The sequence below is a fragment of the Diadema antillarum genome, unplaced genomic scaffold (genome assembly GCF_040938485.1).
Source record: "Diadema antillarum isolate AM-2024a unplaced genomic scaffold, OU_Dant_1.0 seq00001455_RagTag, whole genome shotgun sequence".
In the NCBI taxonomy this organism is placed as follows: domain Eukaryota; kingdom Metazoa; phylum Echinodermata; class Echinoidea; order Diadematoida; family Diadematidae; genus Diadema; species Diadema antillarum.
In genome coordinates this window covers 75,038-97,884 of record NW_027272201.1, presented here as the reverse complement: position 1 = coordinate 97,884, position 22,847 = coordinate 75,038, and the positions used below count along the sequence as shown (strand labels likewise).

General features: G+C 39.3%; 1 protein-coding gene across 2 annotated transcripts; it reads right to left on the bottom strand.

Moving 5' to 3' along the window:
- Positions 1-1,539: 1,539 nt before the first annotated feature.
- On the bottom strand, positions 1,540-22,045 carry LOC139709640 (SAP domain-containing ribonucleoprotein-like). 2 transcript variants are annotated; one of them, XM_071621601.1, is made up of 10 exons: positions 22,013-22,045; positions 18,652-18,751; positions 16,897-16,941; positions 11,009-11,058; positions 10,015-10,161; positions 9,005-9,084; positions 5,877-5,934; positions 3,579-3,650; positions 2,240-2,338; positions 1,540-1,646 (listed from the first exon to the last, which is right to left on the bottom strand). In XM_071621601.1, the coding sequence occupies exons 1-10, from the start codon at positions 22,043-22,045 to the stop codon at positions 1,605-1,607; spliced, it is 726 nt and encodes a 241-aa protein (XP_071477702.1). In that variant the 3' UTR covers positions 1,540-1,604. The 2 variants fall into 2 exon arrangements, with proteins under 2 accessions (XP_071477702.1, XP_071477704.1); XM_071621603.1 differs by lacking the exon at positions 16,897-16,941.
- Positions 22,046-22,847: the final 802 nt, after the last annotated feature.

Here is a 22,847-nt window from a genome sequence, read left to right as displayed (position 1 = left end):
TGACACTTCGAGAATGCTACAAAGTAAATCGTTCCCCACAGACACAACTGAAGATATGTACCAGGATCTGCCAGTCAATGTTGATACTAATTGACGTTTAGTACATGTCCCCTTCAGCACACAGCAATTAACCATAATCCTCCGATGGCGCTCTGCATTTCTTCAAACAAATGTTTCTCACACATCAATTTGAGTGGTGCTTAAAATGCATTCTTTTTCTTGGGGGGTGATAACGTTCTAAATAACTGAACCTGATAAAGAGTAATGTCTGAGCAAATAACCATATTACCTTCTTTTCTTCTTTCTTTCTTTTTTTCTTAAAATGATTTAGCAGTTATTACATCATTATCCACCTTTGCATAGTAAGAACGCAAGTATTTTGAATGCCTCTAGGAATTCTGCTTTGCACAAAATTATGCTGCTTGCCAGTCCTTCTATTTTCTGTATGCACTACACTCACTTCAAAGGTTAACCTTACTCTGTGCCATGGGTAGTGAACATCTTTTGAATTCTGAAACCATCTGCAATAAAAGAGGCTTTCATCTCAATCAATGGTCAACATATCATTGTGCAGCATCCACAAGCTGTGATGTTGCCCACAGACAAGGACCACCTATCAAAACTACATGAAACATAAGTGTTGACCTGGGGGGTGTTTCATAAAGCTGCTCGTAAAGTTACAAGTGACTTACGAGCCACTGGTGATCAGTTCTTGTGCTGAATTATGGAAATTCTGATAAGTATAGCACATCAGAACTGATCACCAGTCGCTCGTAAGTTGTTCGTAATTTTACGAACAGCTTTATGAAATAGGGCCCTGGACTGCACTCTAAACATCCACTTTCCATCACGTTTACAGACATTCATTATCATTGACACTTTGAAAAGGCTATGACTGGACCTTCTAGTGGACTTTACAGTTGACATACCTTGTAGGGTTATCGACATCGACCCTTTAGTTAGGGGTTTGATAAATTGACACATCTTCCCGCACATCTAATGCAAATGATCTCACACGTTTACAAAACCACACTTGAACATCAGACATTCAATCCACTATTCCAGTTTGAAAGTCTCAATAAGGAAGTGTGTACTGGATGCCTTCCTGTACTTCCCAATATCACTCTTGCTCCAAAGTGTTGGCTGGTGACTCATCTTTATAACAGATTTTCATTTTTTCCCCCTTAAAATTATGAGATTTCATGGGAGACGTAGAAACAAAACCATCGATTTTGAAAAATCAAAAGATTTGTGGTAATCACTGTGTGCTGTGGACTGCATTGGTCTCTACCTTAGGTTGAGATGTTGGGATTACCAAACATCCTTGAAAACTTATGAAAAGAAGGAAATTGAACCCAAGTGGGATGACATCAGGTCCACTGGTTCCACCGGCCGCTGAGATCGAGAGGCACGTGCTCTCGCAGCCGTATTGACCTTGGGAAACATTGCCCCATAAACACGTCGGGAGACCGGTGCGGTAAGACGGTCAGGGCTGACCGCAGGAAAAAAAAAATAACACAATAAGAAATCATGACAGGTACTGTACAGAGGGACTGGTGGACAGGATGAAAGGAATAACAAAGATGAATACACCACAACTCCTGCTATGCCATCCCAAACCGCTCTGCTCTCTTCCGTTTCTTTGCCTGAAAGAGAATAAAACATGCAGAAACAAATGAAGCACATTCCAGAAATTGAATTTCCTTAAGAGGAGAATACAACAACTGCATAGTGCTGCAATGAAATCAAATCTATTTGGGAAAAACAAACTCAAGGTTTGTATGCAAGAAGCCAGTGTTGTCACTTCAATGATCGAAGATGCATATGTACTTACACGGAGATACCTTGAGCCATTTCCAACATATGGAGAAGAAAGTGAAATTTTAAGCCTTTTCCCCCGAAGACCTTTGGCCTTTGACCCCATGGTCCTAAAATTTTCCCAAGAGAATCTTTATCTGGTAATACATGTACACATTAAGTTTCACAAAAATTGACCTTGACTTTGGACCTTGAACATGTGCACCCAAAAGCTGATAGGCACTTTGTCCATTCATGCATGCATATATGCCAAGTTTCATTTGGATACCTCAAACGCTTCTTAAGTTACGTCGCCCACAAAATTGATTACGGACAGACATAAATGTATCAACAGACAACCAGAAAACATAATGCCTCTGGCAGCACTTTGTGGTGGAGGCTAAATCAAAAATTTTTATCTTTATTATTACTGTCATCTTACCTCCGCATCATCACCGACGCTGACCTTGGTATTTGAGCCGGGGGCCAGAACAGCCCCGAACCGCTCCTTCCTTTTCCGTATCCGCTCCGCCTCCTCTGCCTACAAGTTGTGCATGGAAAGAAATAAATGGGGCTGCGGGTTGCTGTACATTTTTTGCTAATGTGGGGAGATGGCTTTACTTTCCAAGCTCCTAGAGGGAACTTGGGAACTTAGGTCGAAAATCACATAATGTAAATAAAATCATGAAACCAACATTGCCTGTTTGGTTCCAACCAAATTAAAAACTCATTTACAAGGCTTGTGCTTGAGCAATGATGCATGAAATAATATTCTATAATAGAATGTGATGCAACATTCGGATGTAGACACAATCAACCAAATATTCTTAAGACCTTGTATTCCTTGGTTTGCTGATGTGAATGAAGCAGATATAATACATGCTCTGCTGAAGAAGGGGGTCCCCTGCATTTCCAACTATTTCTCAACTCTTTATTCAAAGTGTTTGCGCTGCTAGTGTACCCTTAATATTGCTTTGTTTCTTTACCTCATATGTTTCTCCGATGACTGTATTACATGTACATACAATGCATAATGATGTACAACTGTATATTATTCCTATAATTATGCCGACGCTTTTTTAAATTTGGTATACTGTACTAAAATGGAAGGCAGAAACAAAACTGAACTGAACTGAACTTTGACATACTGTGTCAGGCGTCAATGCTTTCACCTAAAATATCTGTAATTTTACATCATGAAAACTGTGGTCTTCTAAAGTATTTTAGATAACATCTTCCCTTATGTTCAAGGGTGTGTACAGTTCTGGTTGAGGTGAGGATTTAGCTTTTCACGCTTCGAGAGATATTCAGAAACCCCTCTTTTAGATGTCACAGAGCATGCAATTCTAAGGGGTATCAAAAGTTTATTTGATGAAAATCCGTTTTGAAATGGCTGAGATATCCAAAAACAAGGTGAAACAAAGAGATCCTAATAAAAGGTATGGCCTGTCGCCTTTCATTATCATCATTTTTTTTTTTTTTTTTTTTTTTTGGGGGGGGGGATATCTCAGCCATGTAAAAACCAATTTTCATCAAATAAACGTTGAATCCTTCTTAAAATTACATGCTCTTTCATATTTCAGAGGTTTCTCATTATCTCACTTACGATTGTTCAAAACATGAACCCCCACCTCAACAAATACTGTAGAGTCCCTTCAAAGGGTACTTCTATCTCAAAGTCCATCATGATAGCAAAAGAAAGGGGGTATGGTTGCAAGAAGCTGCAGGGAAGCAGGCGGTGTACACGTATATATATGCACATATAAAAGAGTATCTCTTACCTTCATAGCAGTGGGTGATACCGACGTGCCAAAACGTTCAGCCCTCTGTTTCAGCTTTTCTGTATCTACCGACTACAGTGAGAGAGAGAGAGAGAGAGAGAGAGCCATTGTAGATTAATGTGTGTTTGTGCGCATGTTTTCTTTGTTTTATCAACCCCATGACATGTCACGCCACGTCATTTGATATTCTAAAATGAACCAAGACTAATTTTGTGAAATAAAAAAAGAACTGTCACACCATATTGTAGCAATGCTTTTGTGAGGGTACTAGTGTACATTACACAAGATATTGCAAAACATGCACGTATATTACTTCTGTCTTTACAAACTAACACACAGCTGTAATAATAGATACATTGTGGGTAGCAAATGAGCAGCAACAGGGTTCCTAAGAGGACAATCTTACATCCATATCCTGAAATCTAATCCCTAATCATTGTTGCCATAGAAAACATGAGACCCAGGGGTCTCGTGCTCACCCGAGTATCGCAAGTTCACCTTTCACGCAGTCACTAATTAAAGTTACACAGAGCTCTACTAAAATTTGACTAGGCATTCTCAAGTAGAAGATGAAAAAGTACAAATGAGGGCCCAAATTTGGAACCCCCCCGCTCCAAGGGGGGGAGCACCCATTGATCCACCATGAACAAACTTGAAACTACAGTCATCAATGTACTTACTCTTAGCTCTGTCACTTCTGGTTCTAGAGAAGAAGATCCCCTGGAAAGCTTCCTTAAAGGGGGAGCATATACCCCTACCTGCCAAGTTTGGCAAAAATCCATCATGGCGTTTTCAAGAAGAAGATGAAAATATACAATTTAGGCCCCAATTTGGACACACCTCATCCCCCCCCCCCCCCCTCCCTGCACCAAGAGAGGCACCCCCGACTCTGCCATGAACAAACTTGAAACTACAGTCATTAATGCACTAACTCATAGTATTAACTTATCTCTATCACTTGTGGTTCTAGAGAAGAATATTGTTAACAATTCTTTAATTTTGGGGGTTTGGGGCCCCCATGGGTGGGTGCATGGTGCCCATGCTAACAAATTAAGATCCTATTCCCCTAGGGATGCCACCTGCCAAGATTGGTGAAAATTCATCATGAGGGTTTCGAGAAAAAGATGAAAGTGTACAATTTAGCCCCCCATCACATTGACAAATTATATTCAAAATAACCCCCCCCCCAAAAAAAAAAAAAAAAAAAAATTAAGTGAAATAACTTAAACCAATCAGTCACTGAAATGCCAGAAACCGCCTGTTTGTTTTATGCTTATGAATATAGAAGTATGTAATTTGAAAAAAAAAAAAATCAAAGATCAACTAAGGTATGTCAGAATTACTTCTGTGACACAGAATTCTCTTGGCAAAGTCTAGGCTTTAAAATAAACATAACTTAAAACAGACAAAACTAAACATGCAGTGAGCTATTTTATATCATTTAGAAAATTGTCCAAATGAAAGCAATATTGCTGTACTTTCCAGTGAACCATGGCCATTATGTACAGAATCTTCAGGGGCTAAAAGGTTTTAAAAAAATGTTTACTTCAGATATAAGTAAGTCTTCAAAGAGGCTTTAAATGAAGCCAGTGTCAGAGACTGACTAAAATCTAAGCATCATATACTGTATATGACAGCTAATATACAGCTGAGCTCTGATGTGATCTGTTGTCTTTGCATTTGCTGTTCCCCTGCACTCCACACTTTTTTCCTTTTATTACCTCCGCCAAGGGGGGAGGTTATGTTTTCGTTACTGTTGGTTTGTTCGTTCGTTCGTTTGTTTGTCCGTGCGCAAAATAACTCAAAAAGTAGTTCACGGATTGGGATGAAACTTGCAGGAAAGGTTGAGAATGACACAAGTACCAAACGATTAACTTTTGGTAGTGATCCGAGAATTTTGGGGGAATTTATGAAGGATTTTTTATATTGTAGCAGGTGGGGTCAATGAACTTGCGAGTTCAGGCTGCGTGCATTTGAGGTTTGCATGCGCGCACTAAAGTGCGTGCTCTCGTCTCTGTTAGGGCGAGGCGCGCCGTGCAGCTGAGGGTTTATGACGTAACAAAGGCTTCTATATTGGGATTCAGGCGACTCTGCACACAATGCAGTACATAATAGAAGAACAAGATCAGTGGTGGAAATGAGCTGCATGCTTGGCGGAGGTCTGCGCTCTCAGAGTGCTTTTCTAGTCTAATACTGCTTTGCCAATCCTAGCTCCGAGTTACAACCTTCTTGGTCTAACTGAGGCATTCTATGCAATATCAAGTTTATGCAGGTCCATCGACCACCCATTGAGCTCACCACAGATATACCCTTGGCCTTTGGTGCTGATGTGATGCCCTTGGGTGCCATTCCAAACCTGCAAATGAAAAAATCAATACCAGGTTTGTTTGTTTGTTTGTTTGTTTGTTTGTTTTTTAATGGGGGGAGGGTTAATATGGATTTCTTTTTTTTAATAAAAATTAGTAAATCACATAATAACTCTATAGAGATACATAAACAAACTTGAAAATGAAGTCTATTGTAAAAGCAACCTACAAATGTACATGCTATATAGGATTTATTGAATTGATTGAAAGTCTGAAGTCACTCTGTCGGTGGTGTTTGGAGTATGACTTTGTTGAGTGAGTTGAGTCTTCATGCGACGATGGTACTACTACACTTTCAGTTGAGTCCTTTACAATGCAACTTTCTTGTTAGTTTTTTCTCCATCGATACCTGAGATATTTAATACATTCACATATTTTTTGAACAAAGTTAAAAACTTGATGGATATAAGACAGGTCAAAATTCATCATATTACCTGGCTGTCAACAACATGGTATTAAACTATGCCCTATTTTCACCGATATCATAATGATGGACAATTTTATGCATGTGACCTTGATCCAAGAATCTATAACCGAAACCGATCTGGTAGAAATGCTGGTACCCAAAAGAGAGCGAAGTTTATCGTGATAGACAAGTACTGACTCTAAGCATGGCTTTAAGCATGGCTTCACCTACACGTTAACTTTAATAAAGCAATGTAATTAATAATGTGTTGACTTATTCAAAGGTAACTGTATAGAGAACTGAAGTGATAATGTCACAGTCTTTTGCTATCGCTTGGGTTGAGATAAGCTGCGTGCATGATTAGCAAAAACAGTGTTTACAGACATTCGGGCCAGGTGAGATTGTTTCAAACCAGTTTCCATGGTGATGAATGGCTATGACATCACACTTTAGTACTCTTAAGATATCTTTTCTTATCAAAATATCTAAGAAAACAAAAACAGTCAAACAACCAAAACATAGATATATATCTAAAGGAAGTTGCAAAAATTGGTGAATGACACAAATTATTACTATCACTGGATTCATACACCATTTACTTAAAAGTAAAAACACTTTATTTTTGTTAAGGTATAATGGTGCATTTCACACTAAAAAATGATGAATACACCTCCCCTGTACGCAGCCATTTATACAATTTGAATGCACAGACATGCCATTTGGGAGAGAAGAATAAGGAATTTAATATAGGTTTTGTCTCTGATATCTTCCATATGTAACCCTGCATCACAAAACCAACAAAAAGTCACATGCCTTGATTTCACATGAAGACGCAAAATAGGTGATATGTGTCAACTTAGTCAATCTTTAGATTTTTATATTTCCTGAAAGAGCGATTCTTTTTCTACATAACTCTAAAGTTTGGGATCATAAAATGAGTGGGAAATCATGACTTTTGCAGTTCTTCTACATCATGGTATTGTAGGGAAAAGTGATTCTGCATGTTTTAACGACCCCTTTTAGTTTCTCGAAAATCCTTTTAATACACATGCTTCACTTTTCACTCGAAGCAACTTTTGAAAGGGTGATGCCACTGCTCTGAAAGTTTATTTCACTAATGAAAAGAATGCGCATAATGAGTGTGCACTGTGGTTACTATGTAGTTTTACACTGTGGTTTTGGCCCATTCACTTTGTCCTATTCATTACTCAGTGCACAGCATGGTGAAGATTAAGCCCTTGAATAGACCCTGAATTTCAAAGCCTCTTTTCTCAGTAAACACTTTGCTGGACAGTGAACTTTCTATTCCTTATTTGGATAGGGCAGGAAACTCATCTGTATTGAGTTATACATCATTTTAAAGCTTGGAGTCTGCTCTTTCTCAATCTGTCCTTAAAGGCATAATTTACCATTTGCAGATGACACAAAAACTCAGCATTAGTGCTTTTACAATATTTCCAAAATTTGAGTTAGGGATAGAAACAACCACTGTAAAAATTTGAATCCATATAATTGATGTTAAGTATATTGAAATACACAAAGTGTGAACAAAAGCTATGATAAAAATGTTTCCAGACTTAACTATCTACAGTTATGGTTTAATGAGAAAAATAATGACATCTCCTTATATTCTAGGCTTTATTGTAAAAATTCTACATGGTAGGGTGTTTTGTAACACAACAGACCTACACATAAGCATCAAACGTGATATCTTGAACATTCTTTAACCCTTATCAGGCTGGGCTTTTTTGGCTATGCTATATCTTGGGGGGGGCGGATTCCGCTCCCCCTTCAGATCTCGCCTATGGAACGCGTGATCGCCGAAAATCGGCACATGCGACGCCCGCGACGTATACTATCAACATGTATGGTTGCTTTCTCCGAAAAATTTTTCTTATATTTTTTAATATATTAATTAATTATTGTAATTTATGCATAAAATCAGTTTTGGGCTCTAAATCACTTATTAATGCTCTAATTAAGCTAATTTCTTTTTAAAAATGTTTCTTGTATCATTCTCCTGAGACATAGGGGGAAAAAAAATCAGTATCGAAATTAATTTCTTATGTATTTGATTGTTTTTTTAATTTCTTATGTATTTCATTGTTTTTCGACCTTTTGTTTTTGTTTGTTTTTTGGCCAAAATTTGTCACAGACATTTTTCGAAGCTTTATTATGTTAAAATAGATTAATTTCGTCCATTCTAAGTCAAGATATGAATTTTCATGTGAATTAATTGAAAAAACACAATTTGCATCGGATTTGTACACAAAATCACGTTTTGGAGCAATTTTGGGGTTGACAAATTTTTTTCGAACGGGCATCGGGTCAAAACGGTACGCGCGGGCGCAACAATTTTGGTCTCAAGCGTTGCGCGATACTTGACAGAAAAAAGTCATGAAACATCGCGGCGGGAGCTTATCGCGCTGCGAAGATATTGCGCGAAACGTCAATACTGCTCCCTAAGGTAAACAGGACCTTTAATTAGAAATCCATGGCTGGCAATTTTTTGTTGGCTTTGTGATGCAGGGTCACATAATTATGATACCACAGATATCTCTCTTCATTCAGATCATGGTTTAGGATATGAGATGGACTCTCCAGAGGAGTTAACTGGGGAGTAAAATGAAGCCTATTGAGAGATGACAACTCACCTCTCTGCTCTCGCCTTCTTCCTGTCTGCATCTGACAGCGGTTTCTGTACCCCAAACTTCTGTGCCCGCAGCGTCTTTTTCTGTAACGACGAATCAATAGTGCTACAAAGTGATGTGGGGGGAATCTTGGAAAGATACATGTAGTCCAACAGTGATTGCATGCACAGGTTTGCTCATTGTCAGACTTCAGCATTCATAGATTTTTTGTTTTAATATATTCTTTTCCTCTTGCTCTTTGACAGTAACATGAGATGCTTGTTCTGTGGAAAGGAAAGAACAAGAAGGGGACTTGAACCCTACAGCTTATGGACTTAATAATAACTGACTTGTCATACCATTACTTACAAACACACACTCTTTCTCTCTGGTTTTCATGTTGACTGTCCCGAAGCCAACAGTCACACTGGCAAAGTTGTAGGCCCATTGACAACCATGATTCTGGAAAATGGAGGGTGGCATAACCTCACTACAAGTTTTGCAAAGATCTACCATCTGTGGGAAGTCTTTTTTTTTTTTCATCCGTCTTATATCATTTCCCATACATACAAAAGACAGAATCTGGGACGATCAGTCCAAACAGATGGACCACCTAACACATACCAGGTAGTAAAAACAATTTGCATGGTACAGAGAGGAAGGAATCTCATTTTAAGACATTCAAACATGACACCGTCCCTCTCTCTATCTTTTATCTGATTCAGGTATGAGTGGGAGAAGTATCTTCCAAGAAATATCCGCTTGAGTTGATGGTACATTTTCATATCTCATGACATGATAAAAGAATATCAGCTATGAACCATATCTAAGAAGTTTGTTTATGTTTACACTTTCACTGTTACATCAGAATAAATCTCCTTTGCATTTTCTATGTAATCTCTGTGTGTATACTATTTCCCCTATTACTGATAGACTCAGTAAACAATAAAACAATTCTTTTTAGGATGCAAACAGTGGCACAATATGACTACATCAGAATCTTGGGGTCCTACAATGTGAGTGCCATGCATTACCTCGTCATCTGTCAGGGGTTTGCTTGTCGCCATGGTGACCCGTTTGATTTCTACCGTCTCTGCTTTGGCCGTCTCCTCCTCCTCTTCGAGCTGAACTACTTTCCTTTCAATGTCGTCTCCGTCTTCATGATCGCCACCTTCCAAGTCCTGGGATGGGGGTGGGGGGGGGGGGGGGAGGGGTTACAAAAAAAAAAAATAAAGACATCAGTTATGTAAATGGAAGATGGTCACGCATGGAAAGCCACAGGGATGACAACTTTATGATTAAACAGAACCTACTACATCTTGAAGTGCACAGTCCGTTGCCCAATTGGTATCTCCCTTTCTCAGCCTCTTGCAGAGTGTCACACTTTTAAACAGTGGTCTAAGTTTTTATCGGGGGATGGGGGGGGGGGGGGGTAGGAAAAAGTTTTTTACCCATTTAAGAGGTACAGACCCAAGCAAATCATCCCTCATGAAACCCAGTACAACATAACTTAAGATTTTTTTACCAATGGATTTCGAAGGCAACATGTGCACGTGTACTACAAATTATGTAGCAGACACCCCAAGACAAAATGGCGACCAAAACTGAAGTGCATGTGTGAGTATGAGCAGATAGATGCTCGATATCACTGTCAGCACAATGTCACCCTATTGTGTAGTCCCACAAACTACAGTACATCCGACTGTAAATCAGGAAATGTTTTGGCTGTGCAACTGGCAGAATCTATCTCATATTGGTACAAATAAATTTTAAGTACACTCTACCAATGGCTCTGTTTCCTATAATACCATGCACAAAGTTTGGTCCACTTACATTGCTTTCATTCAGCCACTGACGTTACAATAAAAAGCAAGATGTAACGCACACTGTAGGGTCAAAGTGAGGTAATGTTATCCCTTGCGGGTATAAGTGATTTTAATAGAGGAATTGCAGGGAATTCAACTCTTTGGTTTGTTTCCTTGCAGCACACAGAGCTGTGAATCTACCTTGCATGAAATCTAAACTCACCTCCTCCTGATTCAGTAAGTCTTCTGCATCGTCGTCTGCAGTCAGGACAGCTGTATGGTATGGAGAAAATGATTACAGATGTCTTATTATCATCATTGACATGGACGCATAAATTGAATGGTTTCCAAAGATCTAACTGAGTTACTAGGTGATTGCAGATCTAACCATATCACCTTGAGCAGTAATTCTTTATACTCACAAATGTGTGACTGTCCAAATGTATTAAATCTATTGGTCAACATTCTGCAGTCTCCAAGCTGCTTCTGTTGAGCTACGTATAGAGCAAGTTACAATGTATCTGTGGCTGCATATTATACAACTGTCATAAAAATGACACTGCATCATTTGGTGTGTTATCCTGCTGTATGTGCTCTACACTTTTAATTTTTGTTCTTTCATTCTTTCCTTTCTAAAGCATGCAAGGACAGTACTGTGAATATGGCCTGATGACTGAAAAGTAGTCATGTGATTTGTATCATATGTGATCCTGCATCATACAAAACCAACAAAAAGTCGCCAGGCATGAATATCTAGTTAAGGGCAGATTCTATTTAAAGAGCAGACTTTAAGCTTTAAAATAATGTATAAATCAATTCATATGGACTCTCCTAACCTATTGAAATAATGGAAAGAAAGCATGCACTCTGGAAAAGTGTGAACTGAGAAAAGAGGCTGTGAAGTACAGGGTCTATTCAAGTGTTAAATCTTTACCAAACCGTGCTGGCTGTGCTATGAATGGGACAAAAAAATGGATGTAAACCACCATAGCAACAAAAATGAAGGGATTATCAGATTAAGCAGAAATTGAGCATGCTCTACACATTCTGTCCATAATTGATGCCAACTTTCTAGGCAGTAGCACTTTCCTTTCAAAAGTTATTAGAGTTGAAAGTGAAGAGTGTGCAAAGGATTTTCAAGAAATGAAAAGGGACCTCTACAGACATACCTGATCACACTACTCTACAAAAAAGGGTTGTACAAAAACTGCTGAAAACACACTTTCCCATTCATTTTATGAACCCAAACTTTTAAGAATAATGTAGAAGAAGAATAGCTCTTTCAGATTATATGAAAAACGTAAGATTGACTTGGTTGACCCGTTTCATGTTTTTGGAGTCCTCACTTAAAATCAAGGGGCACGACTTGTTGCTGGTTTTGTGATGCACAATCACATGGTCATGATATTATGGACATAGAGTGTATAATATGTGACAGTGTGAATCCCCTGGTGAATCCTCCCCACTCATAAGCGGATCGGGGGGTGGGGGTGGGGTGGGCTTGCGCCCCCATTCTTTTTTTTTTTAAACAAAAGAAACTAGAAATGTCGCTACAGCGACTGGTTATACCCCCACCAAACAACATTTCATAAGCTTTGGTTAAAACAACATTTCATAAGCTTTGGTCAAAAAACTGAGGAAGTAGTTAAATCCGCAAGATCTTTCCTTGATCTTCTGCCATTAATATGCCGTTACCATGGCAACGTACTTTCGGGTACTGTCAAAAAATGCGTCTTGCACATCTACAACCAAAGGCACACATCTGTACCAAGTTTCATGGAAATTGGGCAAAAACTGAGGAAGTAGTTTGCAACACAAAATTTTCCATCATTTTGGCTCATAATATGTGAGCTGTTACCATGGCAACATACTTTTTGTCACTGTCAAGAAATGTGTCATGCTGACCTATATCCTAAGACAAACATTCAATATGAATTCCATGAGAATTGGAAGAACACTGATGAAGCAGTTTTGCCATGAAGCATTGTGCCCTATATTTTACCAATAACATGCCGTTACCATGGCAACGCACGTTTTGCCACTGCGGAAATATGTGTCTTGCACATTAACATATTCAGATGAACATCTGTACCTAATTTCATAAAAATTGATCAAAAACTGTGGGAGGAGTTCGCGACGCAAGATTTGTACCCATTTTTGCCCATAATATGCCGTTACCATGGCAACGTACTTTTGGGTACTGTCAAAAAATACGTCTTGCACATCTGCAACCCAAGGCACACATCTGTGCCAAGTTTTATGGGAATCGGTTGAAAACTGAGGAAGTAGTTCGCGACGCAAGATTTGCAACGGACCGACCGCCCGACCGCCCGACCGCCCGACTGCCCGACCGACCGCCCGACCGCCCGACCGTCCGCTGATTCCTATATACCCCCTTCAAACTTCGTTTGGCGGGGGTATAAAAATGAAAAAATTGAATGGGGGCATGGGCGCCCCCTTTAATTTTTTATTTTTGAAGAAACCATTTTTGTCACCTGATTGTAGTGGGAGCAAAAAATTGCACTGAAGCCTGGAAGTGGCACCAGAAATATTTTTGCCGCCCGCCCCCTTTTCGGAATTCCTGGATCCGCCCCTGCCACTTAATGGTGCTATGTGCAATGGTTCATCTGTACGGCAATTGTAGGTGGAAAACGGGCTGAAGCATCACACCAGAGTAAGACAGAATGTGGGTCGCAAGGGTGCATATTTGCCAAAATTAGTACAAATATTTCTAAACATGCATCCACTACACAGGTAAGCCCTGCAGACTACGCAGCGAATCACATCTTTGTAGTGACCACCAACCAGTATCACTTTGTATGCGGGAGATCTGCAGTGCCCCACCTATATACACTACCACATGGTGCTGTGCATTGCACACAGAATTAAAATAAGACTGCAACCCATCATTTCTGACACAGGAAATGTTCAAGTATGCATATGTAGTTGGTCCTTCGTCATGCTGCACACAGTATACCACAATGCAAATATCTGCAGCATTTGCAACACACACACAAAAACCCACATCAAACAAACCAAAACTACAAATATAAACAACACATCTTGCTGATGGTTCAGTTTGCAACTGTACCATGTGGTACTACGTACCACAAAGTGCCACTGCAAACCATCAATGCTGACAACACACAACAGAGCTTTAGCAGCCATTGGAAACAACCAATCTTGGTTAAGAGTACAAAGCTAAATGTACAAAGAATTGCATGCAATGGTATATAACTGTTGAAAGTAATGAGTTTGAAACACACTGATGGAACATTCAAGGAAGATTTTAACAATGTTTCCAGTGCACAAGATCTACATGTAGACTGCATGGCCCTTCATGCTTCTAGAGTCTCAGATTTTGCAAACATGTGAAGCTATAAAAAGATTAGGGTTGAAGATGAATGTTAAATGCTTCCAAACAGTGCAAATCTGTGAGTAACACAAAGTGTACATGTATTTCCCCACTGTAAGCAGTGTTACATATTAGAATAACCATTCAGGAAATATCCCAGTAGCATGGTGATGTTTTGCTTTGTTTTGTTTTGTTTTTTCATAGACCGCTTGATAGTGACATCATTCCAAGCAATTCTCTAAAACCTTTTTTTAACGGTGAAATATAGTTTTCATGCATTTGAACATTAGAATACCAGCTCAGTAAGCAGAGTTTGACAATCGGGACACTGAATGACCACAATGTGTTATGGTGTCTTTATCATGCACCTGCCACAGTATACTAAAAGCATACTTTACCCTCTGGCATACCTACTGCAAAGTCGGAAAAGCAACATGCATATATCGACATGGGTTACTCAGTCCTGTGACATGCATCTGAACTTCACTACATTGTCTCTGTCAAAGTCAGTGCATTTTAATGCTTCACAGGACATCCTAGTGGAAATGGTAATTTTCTACAAAGCAGGAAAACACTCATGCTTCCCCTTTTTTCCCCACATGTCTACTTTGGAGGACAAAAAATAATGTGCAGGCTACACAAGAAGTTTATTGTGCAGAGCGTGAATACAAACCTTGTATGTGGTAAGCCTGCAGTGTACAGTACCTACTGCTTTGGTGAAGGAAGCTTGTCTGAAGGACACTCGTTTATTTTGACAGTATAGACAGACCCCTATTAACATTTCCTTTCTTTTTCAACACAAACATTGTTGAACTCATCTGTAGATGTTATAGCTCAAGACTGTGTATTTCCCTGTTGGAAAATTACACATTAGGAAGTCCTGTGTTGCATGGCCCACCCCAATGCCCCCCCCCCCCTCGAAAAAAATATAAATAAATAAAAAATGAAGTTTTCACATATGTATACTATTTGCTCTTACGCATAATATTTGGTATAAGACTCATATACCTTTATGCCAAATATTTGATAACAATCTTTCTTTCTGGTACAAAAAAAAAAAAAAACTTTCTTTTTCATAAAAAGGATAATTGTACATTTTTGTACAATGTAGCATTTCAATCATATTCTCTTCATCTTGAAGTGTCCTCTAGTCAAATTATTGACTAAGATTCTTTGGGGTAATCTAATGCTATGATTCAGCATTAAATAAAATGTGGTGTTAAAGGATCATGACAAATTTTAATTTATCTTATGAGATGTCAGAATAAAGTTGATCAGCCGCTTGCTAAAAAATCCACTGTACACTTGAGAAGACCTTGTTACAGGTGTATAGAATGATATCAAAGAAAGAAAAGTGTGCCAGTTTCCCTGAAATCAAATTGAACTACAAATTCAGAAAATTATTGAACTTACTAAGAGTTGCACATGTTCTCGCAAAGTAGTCCATGGGCCAAGACCCGAAAAATGGGTTGTTGGTACCATCTGAGGTGGCACAACCTTTTTGGTGTCAGTTTGTTTGTCGGGCATAGATATGCTTATCAAGCTATGATAGCATTTCCAAATGAGTAGCTTAGTCATAATAAATGAATTTTTAACCAATTTGGTCTCGTTTTTATATCCCTATACGTCTGAATCGAAACTAAACCGCTATACAAAGAAGAGCACTGCCTTCTGTATGTCCACAGGTGTTCTGTTGTAAACGCGGTGTGCTTAGTCTTTAGTCAAGGCAGCGAAGGGAATATCCAAAGGGTTATGATGTCCACAGCTGTCACGCGGTGCGCTTAGTCTTTATCTAGACCAATGTACCGTTATCGTATCTAAAGTTCCTCATAAAAGGGATTATCTATACTGTTTTTATACTACCCTATCAACAAATACATCAGTTTTAAACAAAAATCACTCTGTTCATTGACAATATCATTCATTATAATGTATCGTAGTGTATCGGTACATTGTTTTTGCATTATCTTATATTGTTGGAGGGAAATAAAGCGACATTGGCGTGGTATCAGCGTTTTCACCGTAGCGTTTTCGTCGGAAAATGATAAATAATTGAAAGATACGGTAAAATTAACGAGGAATTGCTTTTGTTGTTGTTGTTGTTTTTAGATAAAAGGATATACACTGTATCATACGCTTTGGATATTCCCTTCGCCATCTAGAATAAAGACTGAGCGCTGTGGACATCATAACCTTTGGATATTCCTTTCGCTGCCTTGAATAAAGACTAAGCGCACCGCGTTTACAACAGAACACCTGTGAACATACCACAGAGCTGCATTTTACAGCTCTATGGAACATACAGAAGACAGTGCTCTTCTTTGTATAGCGGTTAGTTTCGATTCAGAAGTATAGGGATATAACAACGAGACCAAATTGGTTAAAAATTCATTTACTATGACTAAGCTACTCATTTGGAAATGCTATCATAGCTTGATAAGCATATCTATGCCCGACAAACAAAATGACACCAAAAAGGTTTTGCCACCTCAGATGGTACCAATATCTGGCCTGGCCCATGGACTAAAGTAGTGATATGGTCCAACCATAAATGCATATTAGATGAAGAAATGATGTGTTACTCTACTATTACTCATGTCAACTGGAAATGTGGAAGTGCACTTTCATGTAAGGGGGTGGTGCAGTGTATTTCATCGAGATCTACAGTGTAAAGACCCCAAATACCAAACTAGCTATAGATGTGCAACAGTGAAGAAGTGGTGTGATGGTCAGAAATACAAATATGACATATTCACCCTCAGCATTAACATCACTGTCTAGGACAGGATCAACCCCGACAGCTGAAAGAACAGTTAATGGGAACAAATGTATAAGTGACAAAGCGAAATAATATTACATTTAGGGGCATGCAGCATATGAAGGTTCATGAAGCAGACCTCCCAACCTGATTGAAAAATAGGCACAATTTGGCTCAAAAGTAGGAAAGAAAGAGCAGTTCCCATACATTGTAGGAGTGTGTAGTAAAATCATCCAGAAAAATAGGACATTCCTGTTGAAACAAGAGCTGGGAATGGTCGAAATTCAGATTCTTTCCTCCAAATTCAGTGTGGTTGAGAGGTCTGATGAAGAACAAGATCGACAGTGAAATTAACACTGTGGAACAGTTTGTATTTAGACTAAGACACAATCCATGTAGACAAGGGATGTCCTACATCAATTTCACTGAAAATACAAATTGTACAAGTACAGCTTGTAAGTCAAGCTTCAGCAAAGCATCAGAAGCATGCAATCACATCCCCTACGTTTGCACATTATGTGTTTGTACATCGATTAAATCAAAGGTTAAAAGGGGAGGGGAAGAAAGGTGTTACAGAACAGTGAACCACAAAATATAGAGCAAACAGACACTGTCTCACAGATGAAGCAATTACATGGTGTACACACTGATTAAAAAAAAAAAAAAAAATTCTGATGAGGAACATTGCAAAGAAATACTTGTGAAGGGACATGACATTCACATAATGGACTTAGAACTGTTCAAAAATTGTGTTCGCCAGTGGAATTCAGGATGGTTGATTGATGGTACCAGAATGGCTGATATACATGTACATGTCTTTCATAATGTACAAAAGTATGATCTGTTGGTCTACAAAAGGTAATTCTCATAATGGTAATGAATTTCCTTGGCTGTATCATGTTGTTGTTTTTTTTTATTTCATTTGATTGGTAATGCATGTTCTTATTTATGACTTAACCCTAAAAAGACTGGGGGGGGGGGGGGCCTAAAAGGCCCCCCCCCCCCTCGACATTTCGCGCGATTACTCAGCAACACGCAATGCTCTCGCTGCGATGCTCTATGACTTTTTTCTTTCGAGTTTCCCGCACATTTTGACACCAAATTTGTGACTCCCGGGGGTACGGTTCTGAAGTTACATAACTTTTTGTACATGCACGTGAGACCGAAAATGGCTCAAAAATGTGATTTTGTGTACAAAGTCAATACAAATTGAGTTTTATCACATGGTTCATATAAATATGCTTATTTTTACTCTCAATGGCTAAAATCAATTTGTTTTAGTAGTATTATGCTTCAAAAAGGGTCTGCCACAAATTTTGCTGAAAAAAACAACAAAAACAAAAGGTCGAAAAAACAAAGAAATACATAAGAAATTCATAAAACAATAAAATAAATAAGAAATCAATTTTGATACCGAATTTTTTTTCAAGTACATTTGCTAAGAATGCTACAAAGAATATCTAGACCAAAAATGAGCACTTTTGGAGCTTTATTTACTGATTTAGATAAAAAAGTCTGATTTCTCGCATAAATTAGTATAATTAATCAAAATAAAATAAAAGAAGACTATTTTGGAAAATTTAAATATACGATCTTGTAGATTACATCGCACACTATCATTGTGCAAATTTCCGCGGCAATCGCGCGATCCACGGCTGAGATCTTAAGGGGGGGCCCTTTAGGCCCCCCCAGTCTTTCGAGCTACCAAAATAGCCCAGTCTTTTTAGGGTTAAAAGTTATCACAGATACCTACCATCCACATCTAATGCAGCTGTGAGTCTCTCCACCAGCTCTGCCTTGTTTCCCTTTGAATTAAGGCCCCTGTCGGTCAGTTCCTTTCGTAACTCTGCAATCTGCAACATCGGGGGAGCAAAAGATGTTATGAAAAGATTAGAGGGGGGGCAATAGATGTTAAAGGGGCATAGTCTCGGCAGTGTAGAGGGCGCTGTTGATGATACTGCTGATCACCGTCAGCATTGATACGAAGATAGCCGAAGTTGAGCTGTCATCAAGAGTAAAGCGCGTACATTGTAGGTGTTGCTAAGTAATGTTGCCTTCGTTGTCTTCTCTGCGCATCGCGCAGTCTGTAGTAATGCCAGGGTGCGTGCATAATGTGCTTGTTATCATGACATCACAAAAGAAGTTTGCTAAAGCTGTCATCCCCCTCAGCCGAACCATGAGCCGAACTGTGATCGGACCACTGACTACAGTAGATCGGACTTCTTCGGACTCGGGGAAGTGGGCCAAAGCGTAAGCGCTAAAGAGGAGTCGATAGTGTAGGTCTTTATAGGAAACTTGCGCATTTGACTTTAAACACCGGGACCATGCACCTTTAAAGATATAAGAATGGGGGAATAGATGTGTACAAAGACCAGAGGACAGATTCAGTGTGAAGAATGCTCCTTTGCTGTTCACATAGTTTACAACCAACAATTATCATTTCAAATCAATGGGAAAATTTCATGTCTGTAAGATACCCTCTTGTACCCTTACCATTATTTTGACTCAGTGGGTGTTGATATAATTTCTTTTGCTAATCTAGTGCGATCAATAACAATAGATAAGAATGCAGTAGCACCACCCCCCCCCTCACACACACACACACACACCTTTCTTACAGGCAAGTACTCCTAATTTCACTCACATTATACAGTATCATTTTCTTAATGAGTGTATCATCATAAGAAAGATTTCTCACTCCCTCAAACACTCCTCATGTTTAGTTTGACATTCTCTCGTTAAGCTTTGAATGGGATGATATGCAAATTATCCAGCTGACAACTTCCAATCCACAAAGCCTAGGCACAAAGAATGTTTCATAACGAGCTTCAGAAACTGTCACTCCCACAGGACACAAAGAATCAGCTTTTTCCTTTCACTTGCATGGTGTCACAAAGCTCCACTGATATGACATGGTACATCATAAATGTATTTGTGATAAAATACTCTCAAAAAACTTTTTTTATTACATGAATTTGTTGACCTGTTCTTCTTAATACAGTAGGACTGTGACACATGAACCATGGTGTCTATACGACCAATGGAGGCAGCCATGCAATGAACCCCCAAGGGTGTTTCCATTTCTTTGCTTGATGCGTTGATGGTGCATAATAATGTAGCCTACACTGTATCTATGGCATGCAGTTGCTATCCCTGGACAGGAAGCTGCAGGAACAGTAGAATGCTCTAACCTTAGTCTTCATATTATTTCAATTGGAGCCGAGCCCTAATCATGTTTTTGTTTTTGTTTGCTCTTTTGTTTTGTTTTGTATTTTTGATGGACACTCTTGAATTGAATACATTACTAAATACTATCTACATTGCATTGGGTACAATGCACAACTGTAGTGTAGACTACACTAGTTCACTCCAGTTGCACTGACTGCCATGGCCCATAGCCATACATGCATGCCATGAGTCTGTCAGTCATGACTTTTCAGTGTTGGCCAATCCAAAGCCGAAGGCAAAGGCGAACGCGAATCACCAACTTCAATGCATAATTGCACCAACCATCTCAAGCCAGGTCCAGCTTGTAAATTCTGTTAACACAACAGTAAGTGACTAACAGTGCTACGATGTCGATGTGTACACTTAAATTGTAATTTACTTAAATTTAGATCTAATTGTAGGCAGGGCTGCCAACCTTGAGTGAGAGTTTGGCGTGAGACACTGCGAGGGAGTGGAGTGACCTCCTGGCTAGCGCCTGGCGGCCTGCTGTGCGGCCGTACGTACGTACATACTACATACACAGTCAGTGTATGTAAAGTGATGTAAAGCACACTTCATAGCCATACATGTACTGTATTTTGCCAAAAGAACAAGCTACGCTCACGTGGTATAGGTAGAAACCAATCGTAATCCAATAGCTTGTCTTTGCGCGCAAACCGAAAACGATTATTATTGGTTAAGCTTTACACCCGCGCGGGAAAATCTCGAAATTTTTGGGCTTGGGCATATCGATATTCGGAATATCAGAGAATTTGGAGATATATTTATTTTTGTAGTCATGTACATCCCATTTTGGGGGTTAAGCGTGAGATTTCGTTTATCAGAGTGAGACGGTCAAAATTGGTTGAATTGCGTGAGTCTCACACTCAATGCGTGAGAGTTGGCAGCCCTGTAATGTAGGTTGCTAGGTGAGTAGGTCGTGTAAATCTACATTAGGCCAACAGGTAACACTACACAAGGATTACTTCCTTGGCCTCGGGCTTCAAGTACACAAGTATGTTCTAGTCAATACGGCGAGGTGTAAATACATGTATGAACACGTACAACAAAACAACGAGGAGTATGCCACGTGGGCAAAATCGTCAAATAGGCCCCACTGCAGTGCGCGTGCACCCGTGCGTTAGCAAGCAAGGGTAGGTCCTAGGGCCAGGGTTAGAGTTAGGGTTTAGGGTTAGGTAGGGTTGTACTTGTATTTATGGTTAAATTGGCCGTGGCGTTAAATTAGTCGAGGGACATTAAGGAGTCCTTCCGAGAATAAAAAGTTGAAGATCAAAGCAAAAAAAACGGGAGAAAGATGCTATGCTGTGGAAATCGGCCCAACCGCTGTATTCAATCTCGCATAAACGCCGTTTGGTGGGGCCGCATTCACGAGTATTAAACTTTATACTGTGGAAGGAAGCCCCACCGCCGTGCTACTGCTAGGTCAGGTGCTTACCTCCCGATGAACGCCACACGGTGGGGCTGAATTCACGAATATAAACAGGCGAGCTGCCGTAGTATTAGTACGGGCACGCAGTGGTGGGGCCTATTTCACGAGTATGCCACAACGTGTTACTTGTCACTTTAAAAATCTACCAAGTAGGGCCTATGTTTAGTGTATCGTTAGACCGCCTACCTACATCTACACTACGTACGCGTACGCTGAGGTGCAAATGCGGTTTTCAACAAACATGCAAGCCAGCGTGTGGGACTACACAAATAATCTGGGGAGTCAAAAGACGCGTTGCACAGCGTGATCATCTTGCCTACATCACAATTTCTAGAAAGATTTGCAATTTCTGAAGTAGTGCAACATATGGATTGATACCCTACCTACACGTCGATACCCGTAAATCCTTTACATATGAGAGTATATTTATGATCACACCAAATGAAATGTGGCTTACCTTCAGCTTTTTAACAGTGCTTGCGTCCGCCATTTTGATAGTTAGTTTAGCGCCCTCTTCGGCAGAATTGGTCGCTCAAATCTTGTCTACTGTTTCCCACCGAACTAAAACATATTTATGTTTCCCCGTATTGGTATGTGGAGGATCATGCAAAAAATGTGTTCGTTGACTACTCAATGATCATTTTTCCTCTCTTTCCCCATCATAAGCGATGATTATCAAAATAACAGCAACAACAACAGCAATCATCATTTTCAATATCTGCACTGAGGTATCGTTTCACAAAGCAGTTTGTGCAATAATCGGAACAGGTATAACCAAAGAATATAGCTATACTCTTTGGGTAGAACTATTAAGTAATGTCAACACAAATTCATGGTAATACTTCTGGCTGCTAGTAACTCAATTAATTTGTAATTCCGGCCTGCACCAAAGACCTATATAAAATTAGGCAAATTCACTGTTTGCGGCCCCAGTAGAAAAACCCATTACAAATCAAAGAGCAATTCAGAAATTGATGATAATTAAATGACTTAAATGGGCGTATACAGCAGTATAATCGGTAATGTACTGGTCATTAGTGAGTATTGATACCAAATAAACTTTCGAGATAATTGCTGCTTACACAATATTTAAACGTTTGTCGTAACACTATTATTCCCCCACTGTAACATTTTCTTTTTTTATGAAAATTGCGAGTCGATGGTAATGTTGTAGTGTTGTAGTTTGCGTCCACTGAAACAGGCAATCGTCCAAGGTTCCAAGGTGCTTTTTTTTTTTTTTTTTTTTGGTCGTACATAAAGATATAAGAGCGTGTTATTATACTGGGGGCACT

Excerpts from the sequence above, each read along its gene's own strand:
- LOC139709640 (XM_071621601.1), bottom strand. The coding sequence starts at position 22,045 with ATGGCGGACGCAAGCACTGTTAAAAAGCTGAAG. Across the intron at positions 5,935-9,004 it reads AAGAAGGCGAGAGCAGAGAG|GTTTGGAATGGCACCCAAGG; the intron begins GTGAGTTGTCAT and ends TTTCATTTGCAG. Across the intron at positions 2,339-3,578 it reads TATCACCCACTGCTATGAAG|GCAGAGGAGGCGGAGCGGAT; the intron begins GTAAGAGATACT and ends CACAACTTGTAG.